The sequence below is a fragment of the Leptodactylus fuscus genome, chromosome 1, assembly GCF_031893055.1.
Source record: "Leptodactylus fuscus isolate aLepFus1 chromosome 1, aLepFus1.hap2, whole genome shotgun sequence".
Taxonomy (NCBI): Eukaryota; Metazoa; Chordata; class Amphibia; order Anura; family Leptodactylidae; genus Leptodactylus; species Leptodactylus fuscus.
The window spans coordinates 93,532,822-93,557,971 of record NC_134265.1 but is presented as its reverse complement, the minus strand read 5'-3'; the positions used below and the strand labels follow the sequence as shown (position 1 = coordinate 93,557,971).

Below are 25,150 nucleotides of genomic sequence, written 5' to 3'. Positions count from 1 at the left end.
TACTGTACACCACCGGTTGAAAGTCTCCTTAAGGCTGAGGACCCACATTGTGGAAACAGCTGTTTTTTGGTACAGATTTTTCTGAGGTTTTTAGAGCCAAAAGAAGGAATGGATTCGACAGAAGGGAGAAGCATACGTTCTTGCTATATATTTCCCATTCCTTTTGTGGTGACTCCTAGGTTTGGCTCAAAAAAAACCAGCAAAATCTGCAACAAAAAAAGCTGCGTTTCGGCAACGTGGGGCCTTAGCCTAAAAGGGTTATTTAGGACTTGCAAACATGACTGTTTTCTTTTTCTCAGGAAGTGACATCATGTCTGTTGATCACATAGCAATACCACCTTTCCATCCCACTAAAATAAATGGGACTGAGCTGCAGCATGTCATGTGATCAATGGAAATTATGTCACTTCCTGAGAAGAATGAAGCAGCCACGTTTTTGAAGTCCAGCACAACCCCTTTAAGGAGGCATAGCATCTTATCTCACCCTAGGAATAGTGTTCTAAAAACAACGGATTCAAATGTTTGTATAATAGGACTAGAGCTAGAGCTTCACATTGTTGCAAGTTTCAGAAAAATTACAGCACTACTGAAACTTCAAAGCTTCCCTTTAGAAAAAAGTGGTTGGAGTTAGCCCTGATATTGTCACACTTGTCATCACATATTGTACATTAGTCTGCATTGCTTCATAGCGGTCACAATACCAACACCTGAAACAATGGCAGCTTCTTCCACTGCAGCAGTCATGCCAATTTATTCAATTTCAGGAAATTAACTCATTTCCAACCTTTCAATCTAAAAGCCTTCTATATATCACCAAGGTACTGCATCACTTGGAACTCATGCACAAGACTGTATTATGTCTCTATGTAGTAGATGCTCTGAACAGAAGAATGATATTGGGCCTTCCTGTACCTCTATATGCTTCTAATATCACATAGTTTTATTTCCTTTGGATTAATTCACATTTTCACAGAAAACAAAACAAATGTGGCAAGCTTCATTGGAGACCATATTAGAGAAGTATATTGTATATATACACCATACAGTGGCACACAGATAGCTTCACTATTTCTTGTACCCACCATAAGGTCTCTGTGTACACAGTTGTGCACATGCCTTTACATGACCAGGACAAAGGGTGATCTTCTGGAGGTACAAAATATACACCAAAGAGCACATAATAAAAAATACTTGAGTTAAATGTACCAAATAAATTTATAGGAGGAAAATTCACCTGATAGTGAATTGGCTCCCCTTGATAGAGCAATCCTCAGGGTATCTTGTTTTTTCACTTGCTGCTATAGGGGGACATTTCGAGAAGGACAAGGAATGAATAGGCGTCAAATTGAGATGGCTGTACCAATTTACAAGTTGCAGTTGCTGATCGTAGAATTTCACATGTCCTCGAATATCACCAGTAACATAATATCTGAGGAAAGATGTGAAGCAATGCATAAGTTACAACTTAGGGCAATACACAAAAACAACTAACCACAATTATTTTATCTTCTATGGATATATTCACATGGCAAAAAATATACTGTATATACTCAAGTATAAGCCGACACGAGTATATATACACGAGTCAGGGTCCACGGAGCACAGAAAACTGGAAGGACCTGGAAGGGGGAGGTCCTTTAGTGCTACTGCTCTGTGATTGGCTTGTCATGAGGTCACATGACGTCATCAGAGGTCCTTTAGCACACTAGGATTTAGCATCTACCCTGCAGATGAGTGGCCAGGATTCATTGTGTCTTATGGAAGATGTCTGTTGTATGGAGGAGAGGAAGCTACAGTAACGTGACACACAGGGACCTTCCTTTAGTTACTCTGCCTATTAATGTCAGGCATTTGGGGTTATTAATTTAGTTTCAGTAACTCCATGTGCCTCACATTAATAACAGTTAACCCCATCATGTCCCTCATATTAACCCCTGTGTGCCCCATATAAGGGTTACTAATATGTGAGACACATGAGGGTACTAATGAAGGACCTTAATTATGAAGATACCTAATTATTACCTCCATATATCCCACATATCAGTAACTCTTATGTGAGGCACACAGGGGGTTAATGTGAGGGACATGATGGGGTTAACTGCTATTACTATGATCCCCATGGAGTTACTGAGCTGCAATGCACATGGCCAGACTTTTTATCTGCAATGGTGGATTCCCCCCCCCCAGGCTTATACTCGAGTCAATAAGTTTTCCCAGTTTTTTGTGGTAAAATTAGGGGCCTCGGCTTATATTCGGGTCGGCTTATACTCAAGTGTATACGGTAGCTATTTTCAGAGCTCAAACCATGGCAAAGTAGGACGGGACGCTTCTATTTTCAGACTACACACTGACTCTCATTGAAATCAACATGATGTGTTTTATGCATTGGAACTAGCATGACAAAAACCCATATAATCTGTCCAAAGACATACTGGTAGGGAATGTAGATTGTGAGTCCTATATGGGACAGTGACTAATAATGTCTCTAAAGTGCTGCATAATATAATGGCGTTATACAAGTAAGTGAAATAAATAAATAATAATACATATATACAAACAGCCATAACATTAAAACCAAGCAAAGTGAATAAAATGGCACATGTCAAGGGGTAGGCAGCAAATGAACAATTAGTTGGTGAGAAAATAGAAAAATGGGCAATTATAAGAATTTACACAGCTTTGTCAAGGGCTAAGTTGTGAGCGCTGGATCTCTGGGTCATCGAAAATGTCAGGCCTTGTGTGGTGTTTCTTGTACGCCCAGGGTAGTACCTACCAAAAGCAGCCTGAGAAAGGACAACCAGGGGACCATTGGGAACCCTGGTGCCCAGAGCTAACTGATGCAAGCGGCTAGTGAAGGCTAGCTCACCAGGTCTGAACCCATAGAAGAAATACTGAAGAGAAAACTGATAAAAATTGAAAGTTCACTATGGCAGAAATGGTGTCAGAACACAAATATAATGACTTAGAATTTATTGCGAAGCCATGTACTAGGCAGGTGGTTTTAATTTTACGGCTGATTGATGTGTCTTAAAATTAATTCTCCCCAGGATCAATGGGAACACAGTCAAAAGAATAAAACCATCAGGAAGAAAGCACAAAATAAAATGTTAGGATAAGGCCTAACATTTTGGCTGCTGCAGAAATGGGACGTTAAATGGTGAATGAGATTCTGTATATTCACATCCACACATTGCAGGAAAAAATCTTTGGAAAAGCTACGTCTTCAAAAACACAGCATGTTAGCTGTGGAATTGCAAGAATTTTCCTTATATATTTAACAGGGGAAGAAAGAACGCAAAGAAAAATGCAGCAAATAATAAAAAAAATTCTGCAGAAAAAAACGCAATGTTTTTTTCTACAGCATTTTTTTTTAGCTGTTTTTCATAAATTTTTTTGTTGCAGATTTTGCTGAGGCTTTTTGAGCCAAAGTCAGAGGTGGATTTGATGGGGAAACGTCTAAGTTTTCCTCTGTGGACTTTCTGCACTAGTTATATCTACAGGGAAACCGCTGGCATTTCCGTGAGTATAATTGACATACTGCGATTTCCAAAATCGGAACGGTTTGGGAAAACACAGCATTTCTGCTGCACGTATTTTTCTGCAATGTGTGAATGGGATTCTAGTGAATCCCATCCAGTTTGCAGTAACTGTAAAATGCTGTGGTTTTTCCACGATGTTTATGCCACATGGGGCCATGGCCTAAGGCCTCATTCATATCTGCGTTGGTAATCTGTTCGGGGGAGTCCGCATGGCGATCCCTACAAACAGAATACCAAACGCATTGGCAAGTACTGTGCAGTGAAAGCACACGGACCCCATAGACAATAATGGGGTCAGTGTGCTCTCTGCACGGAACATGCGGACAGAAAAGTACTTTGTGATCTACTTTCATGTCCGCATGATTCACGTGGGCAGTACATGGAAAGCACACGGACCCCATTATAGTTTGTGAGGTCCTTGTCCTTTCACTGCACACCTCTTGCCAGTGCGTTCGGTAGTCCATTCGCGGGGTCCCCATGTGGACTCCCCAAACGGATTACCAAACGCAGATGTGAACCAAGCATCAGGGAGTTTTCCAGCACCAAATGGAGTTTTCATACTGATGACCTATCTGTTAGGGCCCAACATCCAGACCCTATATAAATCAGTTGTTCCAGCTGCCGCCACATGCCAGAAGCAGATGTAGTGAAAAGCGAGAGCATGCAGGCTGCTCATATTTAAGTAATAGAAGTGGCACTGCAATTTCCTGGAACCGCCACTATATAGTGGACAGGGCTGCTGCAGTGCTCATATTCACTAGGAAGGCAGCCGCTTGCACATGCTCCCTGTCCACTGCAGTAGCTTCTGGTGTCTGGAACCTGCCAGAACAACTGATCTGTGCAGTTCTGGGTGTTGAACCCCCATGAATCACATAGTGATTGTCTATCCTGTGAATAGGTCATCAGTATGAAAACTCCATTTGGTGCTTAAAAATCCCTCTGAGTCTGAGGTCCCACTTAAGCTTTTCTTAGGATAGGGTAGGTTAAATCAATGTAAAATTGTTGAGTGTCCATTGTGATCTCCACCAATCAGAAGCTGAAGGCAAAGGCACCTTCATTGTTATCCGGGTGACATCTGCACAAGTGTGGCTCTATTCATTATTGCAAGTCAATCCATTCAAGTAAACAGTGCTGAGTGGGACTGAGGTGTAATCCCAGGTGCAGCCACATATAAATGTTGTTTTGTTGTTTTGTGTAGCTAAAGCATGAAGTGGCCACGTCATGCCAATGTCCTGGTTTGGTTCATTAGTCAGTAAAGGTCCTGAGGGTTGGCAGTCCAGAAATTCCATACTTATCCCATACTGCATTGCAAGTCTGTGCCAGATTATTGGATTATTAGTTGCCAGATTGAATACATTCACAGTAATTCTATTTTATATATTACAAAATATTTTTTTTAATTAACATTACTCTGCAAAGGTTGAACAGCAGGGTGTCCGTCATAGTTACTCAATGTAGGCAGTCACTATAGTGTGTTTGTAAATGAATTCATTACCTGTCATGGGTAGTGAGCACGGTAATGGCATCTTTCTGCAGATGCATCAACTTTAAAGCTTTCTTATTATGAGGCTTTATGGGATTCTTTGTTCTGATCAATGGGGGATTGGTGGTCTCCCAGACAACCAGTTTCCCTGCAGATGTAGCTGTCAAGGATCTTACATTGCTGAAATCAAAAACCGATTGGCTGAAAGCTCCCACGGCTTTGTTAAACGTCTACAAAAAAGCATATGTTAGCATTAAGATAAAGTTAGTTAATGTTGACAGTGCATGAGAACATGGGAAAACAATTAATATTAGGTTAAATGCATTGTGGGCTATGGGGCTTATAACAATGCACAATCAGTCATATATTAAATATACATATATTTATATACATATACGGAATTATACAAACTAGTCATAAGGCATTCATGCTTCTCTCCAAATTCCAGTGTGACATTTGCTGACAAAACTCATTCAAGCTTGCGTATTACAGATCCATAATTTTTTTTTTATCAAAGAAAAAATGTTGCCAATATATGTCAATGCTTATTAATAGTTATTCTCCTTGCTGCTGTATGTACGGTTTTTATGTGCATTGTGTTCTCTTTCAATACACAGCATTGAACGGTTTTGTATAGGTACCATTTTTAGCCCATAGAAGTCAATGGGTAAGATGATGTATATATTTATTTGTTCCCCTTTTTATCATCAGTATTTCAACAACATTATATAAACAGCAAAAAAGCTAACATGTTAAAAAAAACAACAACACAAACATGAAAAATCAACTAAAAAACAATACTGTATGTGGTTCTAAAACAATGGTCTTGGAGTATACTAATGTATATGGGTTTGGGTTACTTCAAGGGGAGGATGGGGGTTCTCTTTGTTTTATTTGGGGTCTATTATGTTATGTTTCTATATCCTAGACCTGTAAGTTGTACCCAGTGATGTATTCTTTTGTAAAATTGTAAGGCGTTGTCAATAAAAACTATATGATCAAAAAACACAATACTGATAAAAATCAATAGAAAAAAATGGAACAAATTGTAGAGATCCTCAATCCAAGTGCCATCTGTATGTTTTGTCTGACTACTCCAACTGAATGTTATTCCAAGCTAGGCTCACCACTAGAGATGAGCGAGTACTGTTCGGATCAGCCGATCCGAACAGCACACTCGCATAGAAATGAATGGACGTAGCTGGCATGCGGGGGGTTAAGCGGCCGGCCGCCGTCAAAGCGGAAGTACCAGGTGCATCCATTCATTTCTATGGAGCGTGCTGTTCGGATCGGCTGATCCAAACAGTACTCGCTCATCTCTACTCACCACCCCTCTTCTGGCCTACACAATTGATTCCCAGCCTTTAGAAACAAGAGGTTTGGCTCCTGAATTGCACACAGGTGGAAAAGTAGCAACAGAAGTCCAGTTAGAAGACCCAAAGATGTGAAAAAACCTCCATTTTATATGAGAATTTTTCTACATGTAGTGACTGCAAGGTATCAGGCGAAAGCACAATGAGAAGTGCCAATGGGTACAACCTGGTTTGACATTATCATCTCGCTACCCGCTTTCCAAAAAGTATCAAACCAAGTTAGATTCAGCGACTCAGCAGCAGAACAGAATTATAGTGACAGCGTTACATCATACAGTTCAAGGAGTAGCTCAGCATATTCCATAAAATACACAGCATAAGATGTACAATCCACAACTAAAGACATACAATAGTTACACACGCCAATTCTGGAAAAGGACTTATAAGAGTCGCCCACCTAAGGACATTTCCGGTGACTCTAACCACATTACAACCTTATGGAAGTATTAGAGACATTTAGCTAACTTCTAAAAGGCATCTTAATGGAAAGCAACACCATTATATAGGCTATTTTCACTACAATAGGAAGAAAGCAAAACTGTTGTAACCAACATTTTCTATGACTACATGGAAATGACGTACAACATGCAAATCCATGGACATATCCATCTAGATAACTAGATATGTAGAATGGCGTAGATTTGAGCTCTAATATATACGCCAGTTTATGGTGTAAATGTGACAATTCACACCAAGCCAAACCCCCCTCCCACAAATCCCCACCCACTTTCCAGAAACATGCCAAGTAGAAGCAGAAATGACCAAAAAGCTGGAAACACATCTGTGCACCCATTGCCACTTTTATCTTATACACTCCTCAACACTGCAACACCAAAAAGCAACTCTTGGAATTATGGGAATCACAGCATTGATAGACATGTTAATAATATGCAAACAACTAAAAAAAAAAAAAAAAAAAAAAAATATTCAAAACATGTATGAGCGCCACAAGCAGAAATACATGCACATACACTCTTGAAAATGCTACCAATGATGTTATTAATAGTTGTCTGAGGACTGTTATGCCACGCTGAATAAACTTGGGCACATATCATCAAAATTGGCTGCTGGCAATTACCTTTGCAATTGCCAACCAATGAAGCCCCAGATGAGCTCGATGGGAGACAGATACAGAGACTTATATTTAGACCACCCAGGCTGCTCACAGTAGTAACAGCAACATAGGGCCTGGATCCTGGGACACTTTGGCCATACCACTCTTTGCATGATGAAATCAATGCAATGTAGAGCTGTTAGTGTGCTTGATATGAAGACTAGAGGAGTCCGGCTACCATAAATGATGACAGCCCACACCATAATCCTAAGAGTAGGACTGCTGTAACATTCCCTTATGGTGTTGTAGCTGAACACCTGTCATGCAAACGCCTTCTGAAGCTTTGTGTCGACAATGGTTTATCGCACTAGGATTGGATGGTGACATTGAATTTTACTTGCAATACACATTGGATGACTATATGCCACTCTTCCAATCAGATGACCTGTCAGTGTGTAGAGATTTGCCTGCACACACTTCTTGCTGTTATTCCAGTTAAGCATTGTTCTCTCAACCACCGACACACACAATGATGAACAGTGCTGACATCTTAGCCTAGGCTTGTAGAGATGAACCAAGATCTCTCAGTTCAAGGATTCAGGTTAAATGTATAATATATTGACTCTAAGGGTATGTTTACACGGCGGAAACCTTTTCCGCCCTGTGACTTCTCCTTGCAGCTAGCCGCAACGGGATGCTGATTTATGAGGAGGTATAAGCATAAATTAAGATGCTCCTAGATTTGCGGCAGTAAACTGACATAAATCATATTCAATCTACCGTAACTCCCATGCCATTATCACTAGACACATATAAGACTTTGGGGATATAAATGAGTACTGGCAAATTCCATGCCAGTCCCCCTATTCCCGATGACGACAGAAGAGCCGCCTCATTTATGAGGAAGCACGCCTCTACATAGAAGCGACGGCTCATGTGCCTGTGATGAAAATGTAGTGGTTATTTGTGCCCATAATCAGGTATACATGATATTAAATGTATCACAATTCCCTTGTCACTTTCAGAAAAGTGGCATGGGAGGCGCAAAAAACCCCACCGGAAACAATTATTATGACACATGGCATTGAATAAGTTACAAAGGCAAAATAATAGAAACCTGCATCCAGGAACTGGACACTTTACTACAGTGTCACCAAGAACTCCAGACTAAGGCCACATGGTCATTTAAAGAACATATTGGGGAAGATCTATTAAAATGGTCTGAAAGCAAAACTTTTCAGCGCACTTTTCATTTTTCAGGAACAAAATAAAAAATGAAAGTTGCACTATTCTTGGTTGGTATGCGAAACTAGGACAGTTCTGATTTGATACCATTTTAATAAATCTACCCTATAGATTTCATTGTGCCTATTCACATCTCCGTTTGTTTTAACACGCAGTCATAAAATAGGACATACACTATTTTTGTTTGTTTTCATGAATTCCCTAATAGATCAAAGTTTCTAAGTGATCCATGAAAACGGGACTAAGGCAGATGCCAAACATCCATGAAAAGAAACGGACCATTTCATCTGTGTTCACTGCCTTTTTTTACAGTGTTTGTGTGAATGTAGCCTAACCAACTAGTTACTGGACCCTGAACTATGAAGAATTGATACAGGCACGAATACAGGGACTTGACTTTGGTTCGTCAAGAACTGGTCTCTATTCCTAGGTATTTAAAGTAACCATCAAATTTTTCAAGAAAATAAGCTGACCTTGTCGTTCAACGGCGGTGCAACATATTCCAGATTAGAATTATCCTGTTAAAAAAAGAGAGAAAGACTTCAACAAGTAGAAAGACTTTCTGAACTAAATACATAGTGATTTTTCACAAACCTTTATATTGTGGTATCATGTCTTAATACAGACACAGACTTCATACATTTTGTAGTGAACATTCACGCTATGGGCTCCATGTTGAGCAATAATGCAGTCCAGTTGAACGTGAGTATGCCACAATTACCCTGATTTATGGGTGAACAAATGTTGCCATAGAGAAACACTGGATACTTGAATGCCTACTTACCCAGGAATAAAATATGACTTGTGTTTCACTGTTGGTGATAAGTTGTGTCTCATCCTTAGGATTAAATATAATATATTTCTGAAGAGAGAGGAAATGTTTTGTAAACGTCCACATCATTGGTATTTCTATTCATTTCTACCTTCTAGAATACAAACATCTATTTTACCGATTGTAACATAAGCATATGGTGTTGACCACAGTGAAACCCAACAAAATGAGCCTGTTCATACTTGTTCATAGGCTTAATGAAGATCAATCATCAATTGATCCCTTCCTGATGTTTAATGGACTTCCAACTACTGCTCTGTCACCCTTGTCACTTTTCCTACAAATTTGTCTTTGTCTCTTCAGGCTAGGGCCATATGTTGACTTTGACTGCGACTCCTGTTGTGCAACCAAATATCGCTGTGTTGCCCTGAGCCCCCTTCACTCATGTTAGTTAACAGAATCTCACTGCGACACTGAAAATTTTCATGTGATTGGTGATTCACATCGCCATACAATTAGAGAACGAAGAATGGACCTTCCCGTATCAAAACATTTCTGCAATGAGGATCATAATGAAAATTTTGGTTTTAAGAGGGAATTTTAAATCAAAGAAAGAGCGACGGATTTATGAGTATAAACTTATGACCCTGCTTCAAACACTGGAGAAGGGGTTTAATCTGTCACATGGTTTTATGGCATCTTACAGAAATTACTGACCTGAGACCCTGAGAACTGATAAGAACCTGGAATTGCTTACATTGTTTCCACCAATAACTAATAACCCTCTACCCCCTCTTCCTCCTAGAATTCTATCCCTATGTGTCCTTTTGTACATAAATCTGCATCCTTCAGAAATGTTTTTTAAATTTACTTGAGAAAGGAGCCTAGAGTTCTGAAACGTTGTAATCTGTCATCATTATTAGTTAGCCATTAAAAAGGTATCAACTACTGAAGACTATCAAGTTTTTTGTTTTTTATATTTCCTACCCACTGGCTAACACGGTACGAGAACAAACATTTTCCTTGTAGAAATCTATACATGCAGTCAGGGAGTAAGAAATTCACGGCACCCACTTTTCTTTTCTCTCTTGAGTCATATTAAACTAACAAGTTGGTTAGATGCACTCCAGGGAGACAAGCGACAACCATTTTACTTGTATTCACATTTTTTCAAGGCCATTGTCGTCATGTACAAAAAACACACAAGGCAGGTTTGTACAAACTCTTTTTTTGAGAACATGTAAAATTATGCTGCTTGTTCACTCGGATATATCCACCTTAGGCTACACTCACACAATAGTGCCCTGCATTTGGCAGAGAAAAAAGTACTTTTTCTAGGCTAAGTGCCCACCCGAGGGTAATCCAATTTCACGTATCCCTCAAAGACATAAGGCTATTGAAGGATCTGTGAACTTGGCCTGAGTTAAGACTTGTTCCATTTTTTTTTTCAGATTATTCACATGAACAGCTAAAACAACAGCCAACACATGGCCAATGAACCCAGTACAATGAATGAGCCCTAACTTTAATATGGCTTTCACATGCCAGGTTTCTGTAAGGCGTATTTAGACTACTGTTGGTTGCATTTCCTGCGCTTACTGTGGATTGGTTGTACTGAACTCACTGCGGCTTTCAAATGGGTTGCATCACCTGGACCGCACATGTTTGTCTGAATTCTCCCTCACTTGCACTTTGGATGTAGAAATCTATGTCATTTCTTTGTCAAATAACTCCCATAACTGTTGCAGCCATAAAACAAACACACCCTGCTGCACTGTATATACAGATTCTACAGCATGGAAATGTGCATTTTTTATATTTTTTAATAAAATACAGTATAAAAATATCAAATGCAGACCTTACCTGAAAACCAAACAGTTCATTAAGTTCAGCTGTACAAATGGGTGTTTCAGAAACTGTTGTCCAGTCCCATATGCTTACTTTCTATGAGCAGAAAAGCAGAATCAGCTGAGGAGTGTATGAATAGTGTAGTGTATAGTTGTACCACAACAAAACAGATAATCACTACCTGAACTGTAACCCCTCCAATGGTCGCCAAGTACTTGGCATTATGTGATATAGCTACGGCAACTACTCCACCATCAGGATGACTATGAAATATGGTGTGAACAGGAATTCTGCAAAGGAATAAAATTAATATTTATCAGTTATGAAATAAGATATATATATATATATATATATATATATATATATATATATATAGTAAGCCGATGGCTGGTCAGGTAATGGAGGGGGTATACATCTCACCCAGACTACTAAGGTGGGTGAGATGAGAAAACTCCAGAAGGAATGTTTGTTCTCAGCAGACAACTTTCGTCTGCTGAGCATTTTGGTAAATGCTCAGTATTGGGCTGGATTTTTAGGAATGACAGGTAGGTTGGTAGTGGGACCTGTCATTCCACCCCCCTCCAGTCCACACTTTGGGGATGTTCCGGCAGTGACTCAGCTGCAGAGAGTCCTCGTCAAGGAGACTTAAAAAGTTGCTCCCCAGCCTTGCTCCACTCCCTTAATCCTAACATCTCTTCCCAGTGTTGGCGTTGCCGGGCAGGAGTGGGTACCCTGTATCATATTTTTTGGGACTGTCCAGGGATCCGTCCATTCTGGCTGGAGGTCAAGTCCCTTACAGACGCTCTATATATTCAAGTTGTCTCTTTAGACCCCCTCATCTATCTCCTCAATCTCCCCCCTGCTCATCTGGGTAAGCACACCTCTAAATTGTTTCTTTATCTCTGTACCGCAGCCAAAACTCTCATTGCTCTCTGATGGAAGAGTGCCTCTCCTCCCTCTGGCTCTGATCTTGTAGCCTGAGTTAAGGATGTCCGTAGCATGGAGAACTTGACAGCCACACTTAACCATACTGTTGAGGCGTTCCAGGCTATATGGTCATCTTGGGACGCATACTGTATATTGAATGGTCTCTGACTCCTTCCCCTTTCCTTCCTCCCCACCCCCTCATTTCCACGCTCAGGTTTTTGTGATGTGTATACATTCCCAGTCTATTTGACGGTATATGCATTGCTTCACGTTCATGTTTTTTATGTTTTCAACTCTTCTGTTGTATTGTATTTTACAAAAATCCTTTCAATAAAAATTACAGTTTAAAAAAAAAAATAAAAAATTTGCCCCAGCAGCAACACTATGGCAGAGTTTGGCTGGAGAGCCAAAGAGAGAGGTCATATTTTTGGAGCTGTTGATTTCTGTTATTCTAGGTGAAGTAACCTATTCTATGTTTAGTTAGAGCAGGGGTAGGGAACCTTTGGCTCTCCAGCTGCTGGGAAACTACAACTCCCAACATGCTCCATTCACTTCCATGGGAGTTCCAAGAACAGCAGAGCAAGAATGCATGCTGGGAGTTGTAGTTTTACAACAGCTGGAGAGCCGTACGTTCCCCACCCCTGAGTTAGAGCCTAGCCGGGCAGGGATTTATTTTTGTATTGTTTCCTTTTGTTGCTGCACTATTTTGTTTTGAGTGAAAATAAATTCTACCTTTGTTTTGACTAAAGAAACGGGACTTGTGTGTCTATGCCACCCCACCTAGCAACCCCAGATCCTGACAATATATACAGTGTATATATATATATACTATGAATCTTGTTCACCACTGAAAGGAATTAAGTCACTAAAACTTAGTTTGCTTGTTAATATCATCGGGGAACACAGCAGTATGGATATATGCCTGGCCACTGTGAGGCTGACAGTAGTGTTGACACTGCCCAAGTGGTTATACCCTCTCCACAGACACTATTCAGATTTATGCAGGGCTGTAGCCGAGTCAGTAGCTCAATGCACGAACGCCAACTAGTCTGAGTCTAACTCTTGCTGTGACTCCTTAATAAATGGCTGACAGCCATTGTCAGACAGAAGCTGCATAACTTCTCTAATTCACAAAAAAATAAATGAATTCCTATTAAAGTAAATATGTAAAAAAACAACAACTTTGTATCTAATTAATTATACAATATCAATATATGCACAATATAATAAAAATAATAATCTTATTTTGAAGCCAGTCAGTAACTTTTTCACAGTCTGACTCAAAACTGGTTCTTATCCAACAGGACCTCTACAGCTTCTTTCTATGGACTTCTTCTTTCTATGTACCCTACATCCCCTGCAGGTGTCCATTCTCCTCTTTTCTTTTGGAAGAACTTTAACCTGTGGAATCCATTTTGAGATCCATCTGCTTCAAGGGGATAGACTCTCTGGATATAGTCTAGATGTTTTCATCCAGTAGTTATGGATGGAAATAGCACCTTCTTCTCTTTAGGCCAGCAACAGCTTCTGAAGGATGACCAAGTGCTCTCTCCCTCTATCTCCTGGAGCTCCTCTTACAGAATGCCCTGCTAGGATTTCCCAGGGCACAAAGAGCGCTCCACCATCATAGCTCACGCAGACTGAAGCTCTTCAACCTCTTGACCCTCCCCACTAAAATCCCTCAGGCACGTTGTACAATCTGTGTTGCAGCCTTCTTCTGGTTTTTTTTTTCATCCCAGTTCAGGGGTTCTTCTCTTCTGTTTTCAAAGAGAACCTCCTGTTTGTCCTGGAGTAAACCCCTGGTCTTCTAGCTCTAGAAATGCCCTCTTCCTTTCTGTATTGCTGAGCCGCTACATCTCCAGCTCTTTTATCTGCCATTTCAGTTCTGCAGTTGATGCCTTTGTTGCAGAAATTTGGTAGTGTCAATCCTGTATCCACTTCCTCTGTGCTGAAAGTGGCTTCTTCCTCATGGCTGCTCTAGAGAGGTTCCACTATTCTGATTCCCAGCTTATACTTTCGGACACATGACCCTGGAACTTATATAAGATCACTGCAGAGTCCAGTTTTCTTACAGGGTCCCCTTCCTAACAGGAGAACAGGGTCTGTCTTGTGTTTAGGTGTCTGCACTTCCTACTGAAGCCTGCCTGGATTGTAGACTCTGCATTTACTGGTATTCTAGGTGAACTGAATGGCAGATTTTCTTCCCTCTATCTGGACTGCTTTAAGATACCCTATACTTCTATTTTTCCAATTATATATACAAAAAAATTGGATTTTTGTATATAGTATAAAATCCCTTTTTCGTTGTGTCACTGGGGGACACAGATTCCATCCTGTTTTCAGTCTCCTGCTTTTAGGTAATAGTTCTCAGGTTATTTATAGTGCCATCAGGATCTATCATATATTTAGTTTTCTCTTTCCTACTGTTGTTAGCATAAAAGGTATTAGCATAGCGTCTGTGTTGAGAGTACGGTCCCCCTGGGAAGAGGCAGTACTTCCATGTATACCTAATATCAGTCTCCTAATGGCTAGGCCTATACCTGTGGTGCTATGTCACTCAATGAAATCGAAGGAAAATTAATTTTATGGTAAGCACAAATATCCACTTCTTACTGTTTTTTTAGAGTGAAGAAGGTATGTAGACCAAAGGCACAATAAGCAAACACAATATTAAAAATGTATCTACAGGTTGGTGGGAAGGTTTTTATTTTGAGATAACACCTATAGAATGTTGCAAATGTCTTACCCTAAAGTATAAAACTGTACACCTGACCTTGTCTAGTATCTTTCTCATAACACTATAAATACTATCTCTTCACAGTTCCTTTACTTCTTCAGGTAGATAGTCATCTTCTGAAACCATGTTGCAGTCTGCATATGTCTCATCCAAACATAGCTATACTTATCAAATAGAGTAATATAGACACACTTATGGGTATACTCTCCATCTGATGCAGTTATATTAAGAAGTTTCTGGCAATAAGTGGAATTTTTTCTCCATTTAAACTATATTCCTACTTTTGTCTCAAACAAAAACACTGTATTAAAAGCTACACCAAAACTTCAAAGTGCAAATTCAACCCTGTGGCTAAATTTTGGCTACAGCTCTTGTTAAAGACCCCACATAGACAAAACTGTGCGGTTCATTTTTACATGGTACCTGCCAATAAAACTAAGAAAAAAGTGTCCTCCATCCTGATGACTTGGTGCTTTTACTTGAATTTAGATGTGTTTTCATAATTTCCTTTTACTTATAGTATATGTTTAAGTGGTATTATTTCAGCTAAATAAATGTAAGGACTTTCATAAATGAGGGTATTGCCTCTGAATATGTGTCCATATTTAGGTATCAGTGCATAGCTACTGAGCCAAACATAGACCATCAAAGGTTCATATGACGCAGTGAGTTTATGTCAGCAGACTTGTGGCCAGGCAGGGACGCACATCTGTAATACAGATGCTCATATGAGGAGGCCATATGCATCTTGTAACATTATAAAAGTTTTAATATACTTTCTGTATCAAGTTCTCGCAGTTTCTAGATCTCTTTTTTGTTGCCATTCACTGGAAGCGATTAATGCTTACTTCCAAGAGAGGAAATCTGTTCTGGTCACACAAGTGGCTCCTTACAATACAGTACGGTTAGAGTACAGTTGTGGCGAGCCGTGCACCGTGTGTTCATCACATGACTAGGACAGAATTTTTCGCTCTGGAAGAAAACAATGATCATATCCATCCAAAGGTGCAACTTCAACCTCTTTGGCCCCAATACAAAACATGTGCTGGATCTGTATCTTTAAAGAGGACCTTTCAATTTTTCTTATATAAATTAAATTACAAAATCTGTTATTTTCACATGAACTATGAATTTAAGGGGAAAAAATCCAGTTATGTTTTAAGTAATGTTATATGTGAACTTTCCATAAAATGAATTTATAGCCTGTAAAATGAACAATAAGGCATTATAAACAGTTTTACTTACCCTGAAAATGAATCCCATACAATGATGAGACTTTCCGGTCCTTGGTCACCTGTAGCAATCCATCGTCTGTCCTCACTAACACACAAACAGGAAATACAGCTACAGTGACCCTAAAGTTAAAGACAGATAAATAGATAGATAGACAGACATAGACAGATAAGAGATAGATAGATAGATAGATAGATAGATAGATAGATAGATAGATAGATAACAGATAGGTAGATAGATAGATAGATAGATAGATAGATAGACAAATACTGTAGATAGATAGATAGATAGATAGATAGATAGATAGATAGATAGATAGATAGATAGATAGAGTAATAACAATACATGCGTGAAGGCTGCATTCCCATCAGTACTGTCTTCGGTTGTTTTGCTTCAATACAGAAGCAGAGAAATTAAGAGCCGGATGTTTAAAATGATGGGCACCAACAAAGCCCACTGTTTATAATGGATCCGCTGGGTTTTTTGTTTTCGTCATTTTGCCAATGATAAAGACCCACATGCAGTGAAAGAAGCTCCTATCAGAGTCTCCGACGCAGATGTGAATTTATCCTAAGCTAATGTTCAAATACTATCAGCTAAGATCTACTTTGACCTCTATAATTCTGTAGAATATTTAGAGTAGAGAAATAGGGTTCAATCCCATAATTCGAAATCCTGAAAGTCTGCGCCAAAAAAGACCTCCTGATTTCATATAATGGGATCTGCACATATGATAACGGGGGATTCATCACTATTACATCAGTCCTGTAAGTGAGTACATTGTGGGTATTGATCTAACATTTATTGTACTGTCCATGTGACATCTGGTTGATCTGTTGGTTCTCATATGAGTTTTTATATTTTAAATGGGGAGTATTTTGTATTTTAATGTTCATAAATAAAAGATAGGGGGTCAGAGCAGTGATAAATACCTTTCTACTGAATATGGCGCTACTTTAAATAGAAAAGGATAACAGAACACTAGGATCCAGCAAGCCATAACTGAATGAAATTATACTATGAACCATAAATTCCAACATGTTCTGAAGGGTCAGAGCATTGGTTGCAGCTGGTGTGACAACACAATATCTCAACACCAATAAAATATTTATAATCAGACGTAGTGTCCATATTTGGATGATATGAAAATATCAGATGTTTGGTTTCACAGTAATTCTCATTTGCATACCAGAGTTTACAAATTGCAATATTTTATTCCAAAACCTCAGTCCGCACAGCAGGCATGGAGCATATGGTATAATTGTTAGAGCATATGGCAAAAGCAAGGAGCAGACATGAGGAACATGAGATAATTATTAGAGATAAATGCCCTATTAGTTGGGGAAGTGAAAGACAAAATGAAAAAATATTATTAGAGATGGATTGGATTGGCATCCCTGCTTTCTAAATAACCAAATGGACTTTTTACATATAGTAAGTTAAAGATATTGCAATTAGGGTATTCATCACCAATCATCAGTAAACATTGAAAATTGCCATATACGGAGACGATAACCAGATTGAAAGGGAATCTACAAGCACGGAAATTAGTGACATAGTGAACCTCTCTTTTTGCATCTAAGTGCAATCTTGCTTTTGAGAAAATGAACTCTAAGGCCGGGGCCCCATGTGGTGGAAACGCCGCGGATAAAAGCGCACATTTTTTACAGTCACTGTGTTGTGGATGGGATTCTAGTGAATCCCATCTCCATACTGCGGGAGAATACATGCTGCGGACACACGGCGATAACCATAACCATCACCATTTTGGAAATCACAGCATGTCAATTATACCTGCGGAAATGCCAGTGGTTTCCCTATAGGTATAATTGAAGCAGAACGTCCGCAGAGGAAATTTCTGCAGACTTTATGTAAGAAGCGTTGCGGGAAAAACAGCGATGTGTTGCGAAAGCGCTTTTTTGATGTGGGAAGCTATGTGGGGCTTTAGCCGTAATTTGTTTGCCTATGAGCAGTTCTGGGCATCCAGATCATGGCCACACCTGCCAGATCACCTGTTTACGCCTGTGGTTGCTACCCCCTAATATAAAGTTTGACGTTCTGATGTGTGGTGATACACTATAATAGCGAGACTTGCTTCCTCACTGTCAAACAAATGTATGAAACAAAGCTTATTAAACCTTCCGTTTGTATAAACTAGGGCGCCTACCCTATCAAGGGTGTCTCAGGTGTTCTGCTACCTGCTCTGACTTTTAGCACATGATATTGGTATGTCCAATTGTACATGAATTTTGGAAAGAGGTCATGGGTCTCCTGTCTGAAATTCTAAATATACCTATCCTGTTCACTCCTGATGTGTGGCGTCTTAGATGAAGAGGTATGGTTAACTACACCATATGAGAATTTTCTTGCATGAATCATTGTTTCTAGCTAGAAAAACCATCCTCTTACGATGGATCGCTCCACACTCACCCTCTTTATCAATGTGGAGGAAGTTAGTTAACGCTCTTTTGCCAAGTAACCAACTAGTATATAAGGGACAAGGCTGCCTGAAGAAATTTCAAAAGGAGACCTGGTGTAACTTGCTGTCAACGCTGTACACTGCTCCATCATTTCGTACAGCCCTTGGCTCCCTTCTTACTTAGGTGAGAGGGTCTGCCAGGAGCACCCAGGACCTCTGATACTCTTTAAGATATGCTACATTTTATGTACTGAATTATACTGTTTGGCTGAAATTGCGCTATTGTATTTGCATCCCCTGCCTGTTTAACTCCTGTACAGTTTGCTGTTTCTTAATTCGGGATACCTGCCTATGGACTTGGCAACCGTTTGGATCTTGCAGTATTGTTCTTATTTTTTGTTTGCTAAACTGTTTTGTCTCTTTATTCAATTCATGCATGTATCATATTTTGAATGGCCTGAGAATACTGTGGCATTAGATTGTTACTGTCTATTTGTTCCTGGTATCATGATGTACAATATTCATTAAAATAAGTTTTAAAAAAAACAAATCTAGATACTCAACAATATAAGGGACAGATTCCAATTTTTAATGCAATATCTCATCCCCCTGTAAACAGATTCAGGATGTAATACTGCATCAAATGTCCTACTCTTACCTGTAGATGGCGCTGACGGTTCAGAGTAAAATCATGGATGACAGCAGTATGAGCGCACACATAGACAACCACTTGATGTTCTTCGTCATGGAGATTATAAACTGGGATATTACTATTCATGCCAAAAGACCACGCTAAATTCTGCACAAAACAAAACATGGCAAGACTAAGTACTGCATGTGCGTATACAAATATGCATCTTATAATGTGAGTGGATGGTAAGTAGCTTATATATACACAGATATATATATATATATATATATATATATATATATATATATATATATATATACATATAGTGTACATAAAAGGAACCCAAAGTTTTCCATCAAATATCTACTACCACCTGTCTAGATTCAGTAATGACCATACAAGTATTGGCAAGAAAAATATTCTTAGGACGTATTCACACGTCCACATTTTACAGACATGTGATAAAAATCTCAGATAGCACTCCACTCTGCTTATTTGTGGGTTGTATGCTGTCTATAGTTGATCTCTTTTTGACATCCATGAAAGACAAAACTACTTTTCTTTTTACAGTTCCTATCTTTTCTCTTAATAATGAAATATAAATGACACTGATATCATCATCCCTTTTGTCTCATGGACCTATAGATTCATTGGTGTGAGGCTTTTTCTTTAGTGGAAAAAAAGACCTACAGTCCATGAAAACTGTCATGCATACTGGAAATGTATGAATAAGGCCTTATCACTCACAAGAGGTTTATCTGCAGGAATGGAGGTTTCATCTTCAAATGCGGTCCTTGGAGTGGCAGTGTAGACAAGTGAGTCTTCAGGCGCTGTGACTTCCATGACTGCTTTTTCTTCTGTGTGCTCTTTATCATTTGTGTTATCAGATATTGAGACACAGTTATTTCTTTCACCCGACCACTGGCTCTCTGTAAGGTTACTGTCAGAAATCTCGCACAATTCCTCTGTAGGATTTCTACCGTCTTCTTCTTTTTCTCCTTTTTGGGAAGTCTCTTCATATGTCACATCCTGTTATCAATATTCAACAAAGAAACATTAACAAAAGTACCATATATACTCGAGTATAAGCCAAATTTTTCAGCACAGTTTTTGTGCTGAAAAAGCCCCCCTCGGCTTATACTTGAGACAGCAAAAAAGAAAAAAAAAAATATTTTTTTTTTTTAAGGGGGGGGGGGGGGGGTGTCTATGACCAGCCACAATATCAATGTATAGAATCTCCCATAAAATAGTGTAAACAAAAAAAGAAGATTTTAAAAAAATAAAAAAATAAAAGTTCTAAATCACTCCTTTCCCTAGAATACATACAAAAGTAGAAAATGACTGTGAAACACAAATACATTAGGTATCCCTGTGTCTGAAAGTGCCCGGTCTACTGAATATAGGGGATCTGCAGTGCTCCTGTTCCGTCAGGAAGGGGTTAATAGGAACAATGCAGATACCCTATATTCAGCCAGGCTAAATTCCAACTGGGGGAAAAAAAACAGTCCTCAAGCTCAGGGAAGGGGCAGACAGACAACCAAAACACCCCTTTCCCAGCACCTACTGCACCCAAAAACTCCGACCATTTTAATTTTTGAAATTTTCCAGTATCTGCTGCATTTCCCCCCCTCGGCTTATACTCGAGTCAATAAGTTTTCCCAGTTTTTTGTGGAAAAATTAGGGGCCTCGGCTTATATTCGGGTCGGCTTATACTCGATTATATACGGTAAATGAATAAAATATCAAGATGTTTTTATCATTAGTGAAGAATATTGGGTTTTGGGACAATTACCTCTCCTGCACTTTTCGTGAGGAGCAATAACCTACATCTATCTGCTATACATATCCACAGACTACTAATGGTCATATACATGATATGAGAATGGCTGTGCATATGGGATGATCAGCCAAATTTGGCCAATCATTGGTCATGGCACTGAGTATTTTTTTTTTTTTCACTTGGATATGTTGATGAAGGGTTTGTTTGTACAGCACCATAGCTCAATTAACAGCATCATGGCTGATTTTTATCCAATGTGTATGACTGGCAATAGGATAGGGTTAAATGGTGATTTTGGTGATATAACCTGAAGGATTTCTCACAACCTTTCTATTGCAGTACCACTGAGTCCAGAAGGAACAATCGCAACATCATCGCTGAATCAGCAGGGAATTCTACAGATATGTTTAGGAATGTTTGGTTTATTATATTATATTATAACACTGTCTGCAGCTACTTTCATAGTAATAACTCCTTTATCCCTTTTGTAAGTAATCTTAAATTTAAGGGAAAGGAAAATCAGTATGTAGAACATCTACAAAGGAGTATCTCCCATTAACGAGGATCTGGGGGTAAGTGCATTGCATGGATAGCCAACTGTTTTTATTGGGTAGTGTGTAATGGTTAATTTTCCTGTGTTGTTACTCTGGAGGAACTTGTGGAAGGACTCTCCCACTGGGAAAATTCCCTCAAGACCTCACAAAACTAAGGTCCTCCAAACGTAAGCTTTCACCCTTCTTCGTTACATAACATAGCTCCCAAGTGTAGGACTTTTCCAGTAACATTCTAAACAACTGATCTGTATCTCCGAGTGAGTAACATAGATTTTACCTCAATGGCTTCATTCATTCGGACATCATGTGACACTTCTTCACATGAAGTATTTGGAGGATTCTCTTCTTCGGTTACTGGTTCATTTACATGTTCCTGAAAATCTCCATCAGTGGCTTCAGGTAGCTGCTCCAGAGATGGGCCAGAGGTTAAAGATATTGTCTGATCTTCAGTTTCCTCTTCCTTAGCTTGTAGTGGGACTTCTTGGTCAACTGCATTAATAGACATTTCTTCTTCTTGTAGATCAGCATTATTATCTGAAGACATCTTGTTTGTGTTGAATTATATTGCGGACCTGTAGATATAAAGCTTTGTATTATATAAAAGACATCATATAATATTTATGGGTGCAGATATCCAAGGAAACAGTGACATGTTACATCCCGGGTAATTTTACCCTGTAGCCCGGAGTCTGGGAACCCTATAGCAGCAACAATACATAGTTGCTCTTTGAACATATGGAAATACATTCTGTAAGAAAACAAAACAGAGAAAAGAACAGCAGAAGAAATAAAAAGAGAAGAAAAATAATACAGAACATATAACCCCCTGAACGCTTAAAGGGTTCTTTCCAGCCATATGTAAAAGCCACCATCAAGGGATACTCACCTGCCCTGGACCTCCATTGTGGCATGAGACTGTGAAGGGTATCAGTGATATATTCTCAGCGATATCACCGATCTCCTGCATGGGATTGCTAAGGATAGTAATCGGCTGCTGTGATGACCTGAGCCATGTCACTTACTGACTGGCTAGTGTGGGCACAAGGTGTAACTGAGGCCAGAGTTAGGAAAGTATCTCTTGTGTGTGTGTGTGTGTGTGTGTGTGTTGGGGGGGTTACCCCTCCAGTTTGACTGAAAAACCTCTTGAAGGAGGCCTGTACATAAAGTTAATTTTATTGCAAAAACTTGTGACACTGAATATTAGTTCCAGTAATCTGAATGAGGCTGTATTGGTGGCGAGCACTTGGATTTCTGAAAGCCCCATTCATTTGCAGAAATATCTGCAACACGATCTGCTGTGTGTGAAGACACCATAAGGGCTTTTTACATGACCATAATACATCTATATTAGATGATATGTATATATGTGCATTAATATATTACATTACTATGTGCATTATCCTAGTACTGTGACATCACTGTGTGCATTATCCTAGTACTTTGACATCACTGTGTGCATTATCCTAGCATTATGACATCACTGTGTACATTATCCTGTTACATCACTATGTGCATTATCCTGTTACATCACTATGTGCATTGTCCTGTTACTGTGACATCACTGTGTGCATTATCCTGTTACTGTGACATAACTGTGTGCATTATCCTAGTATTATGACATCACTGTGCGCCTTATCCTGTAACATCACTATGTGTATTATCCTAGAACTGTGAAATCACTGTGTGCATTATCCTGTTACATCACTATGTGTATTATCCTGCTACATGACTGTGTGCATTATCCCTGTTACATCAATATGTGCTTTATCTTGTTACATCACTGTGTGCATTATTTTAGTACTTTGACATCACTGTGTGCATTATCCTGTTACATCACTGTGTGCATTATCCCTGTTACTGCGACATCACTGTGTGCATTATTCTAGTACTATGACATCACTGTGTACATTATCCAGTTACATCACGATGTGCATTACCCCAGTGTTAGTTTTAACTTTTAAAACTATTAGGGCTCTAGTGGTATAACAAATGAAAACAGTAAAGTATTATTTAAGGGAACCTGTCAGAGATTTACAGGACACTGAACAACTCGTAGGTCCGTATGGGCCAGTGGTCACATCACATCACTGTGTGCATTATCCCTGTTACTGCAACATCACTATGTGTATTATCCTAGTACTTGGACATCACTGTGTGCATGAATATGTTACATTACTTTGTGCATTACCCTGTTAATTTTACATCACTGTGTGCATTATCCTGTTACATTACTATGTGCATTGTCCTGTTACTACAACATCACTGTGTGGATTATCTATTTACATCACTATGTGCATTGTCCTGTTACTGTGACATCACTGTTTGCATTATCCTAGTACTATAACATCACTCTGTGCATTATCCTAATACTTTGACATCACTGTGTGCATTAATATATTAAATTTCTATGTGCATTATCCTAGTACTGTGACATCACTGTGTGCATTATTATGTTACAATACTATGTACTTTCATTATCCCTGTTACTGTGACATAACTGTGTGCATTATTCTGTGACATCACTGTGTGCATTATCCTAGTACTTTGACATCACTGTGTGCATTATCCTGTTACATTACTGTGTGCATTGTCCTGTTAGGGTGAATTCACACTGAGTAAACGCTAGCTTATTCTGAACGTAAAACACGTTCAGAATAAGCGGCGTCTAAAGCAGCTCCATTCATTTCTATGGGAGCGGGGATACGAGCGCTCCCCATAGAAATGAATGGGCTGCTTCTTTCACTCCGTGCAGTCCCATTGAAGTGAATGGGGAGTGCCGGCGTGTACGCTCCGGCATGAGCAGAGCTTGCCGTATACGCCGGCACTCCCCATTCACTTCAATGGGACTGCACGGAGTGAAAGAAGCAGCCCATTCATTTCTATGGGGAGCGCTCGTATCCCCGCTCCCATAGAAATGAATGGAGCTGCTTTAGACGCCGCTTATTCTGAACGTGTTTTACGTTCAGAATAAGCTAGCGTTTACTCAGTGTGAATTCACCCTTACTGTGACATCACTGTGTGCATTATCCTGTTACATCACTGTGTGTATTATCCCTGTTACTGTGACATCACTGTGTGCATTATCCTAGTATTATGACATCACTGTGCGCCTTATCCTGTAACATCGCTATGTGTATTATCCTAGTACTGTGACATCACTGTGTGCATTATGTTGAATTACTATGTGCATTATCCCTGTTACTGCAACATCAATATGTGCTTTATCCTGTTACATCACTGTGTGCATTATTTTAGTACTTTGACATCACTGTGTGCATTATCCCTGTTACTGCGACATCACTGTATGCATTATTCTAGTACTATGACATCACTGTGTACATTATCCAGTTACATCACTATGTGTATTATCCCAGTGTTAGTTGTAACTTTTAAAGCTATTAGGGCCCTAGTGGTATAACAAATGAAAACAGTAAAGAATTATTAAAGGGAACCTGTCAGAGATTTACAGGACACTGAACAACTCATAAGTCCATATGGGTCAGTGGTCACATCACATACATCAGTGGCCACATCACAAAATCATGCTGATAGAGC

The 25,150-nt window shown here is 39.4% G+C and overlaps 1 protein-coding gene across 1 annotated transcript in view; it reads right to left on the bottom strand.

The window, feature by feature from the left end:
• CFAP251 (cilia and flagella associated protein 251) overlaps nt 1-22,139 on the bottom strand; it is a 44,865-nt gene extending 22,726 nt beyond the window's left edge. The window contains exons 1-10 of the mRNA XM_075273311.1: nt 21,873-22,139; nt 20,009-20,290; nt 19,289-19,429; nt 16,224-16,333; nt 11,496-11,604; nt 11,330-11,410; nt 9,479-9,556; nt 9,168-9,212; nt 5,035-5,252; nt 1,235-1,429 (exon numbers count right to left, since the gene is read on the bottom strand). Of these exons, the coding sequence (XP_075129412.1) occupies nt 1,235-1,429; nt 5,035-5,252; nt 9,168-9,212; nt 9,479-9,556; nt 11,330-11,410; nt 11,496-11,604; nt 16,224-16,333; nt 19,289-19,429; nt 20,009-20,290; nt 21,873-22,139 (1,526 nt within the window). The remainder of the gene's footprint in view (nt 1-1,234; nt 1,430-5,034; nt 5,253-9,167; nt 9,213-9,478; nt 9,557-11,329; nt 11,411-11,495; nt 11,605-16,223; nt 16,334-19,288; nt 19,430-20,008; nt 20,291-21,872) is intronic.
• Nucleotides 22,140-25,150: the final 3,011 nt, after the last annotated feature.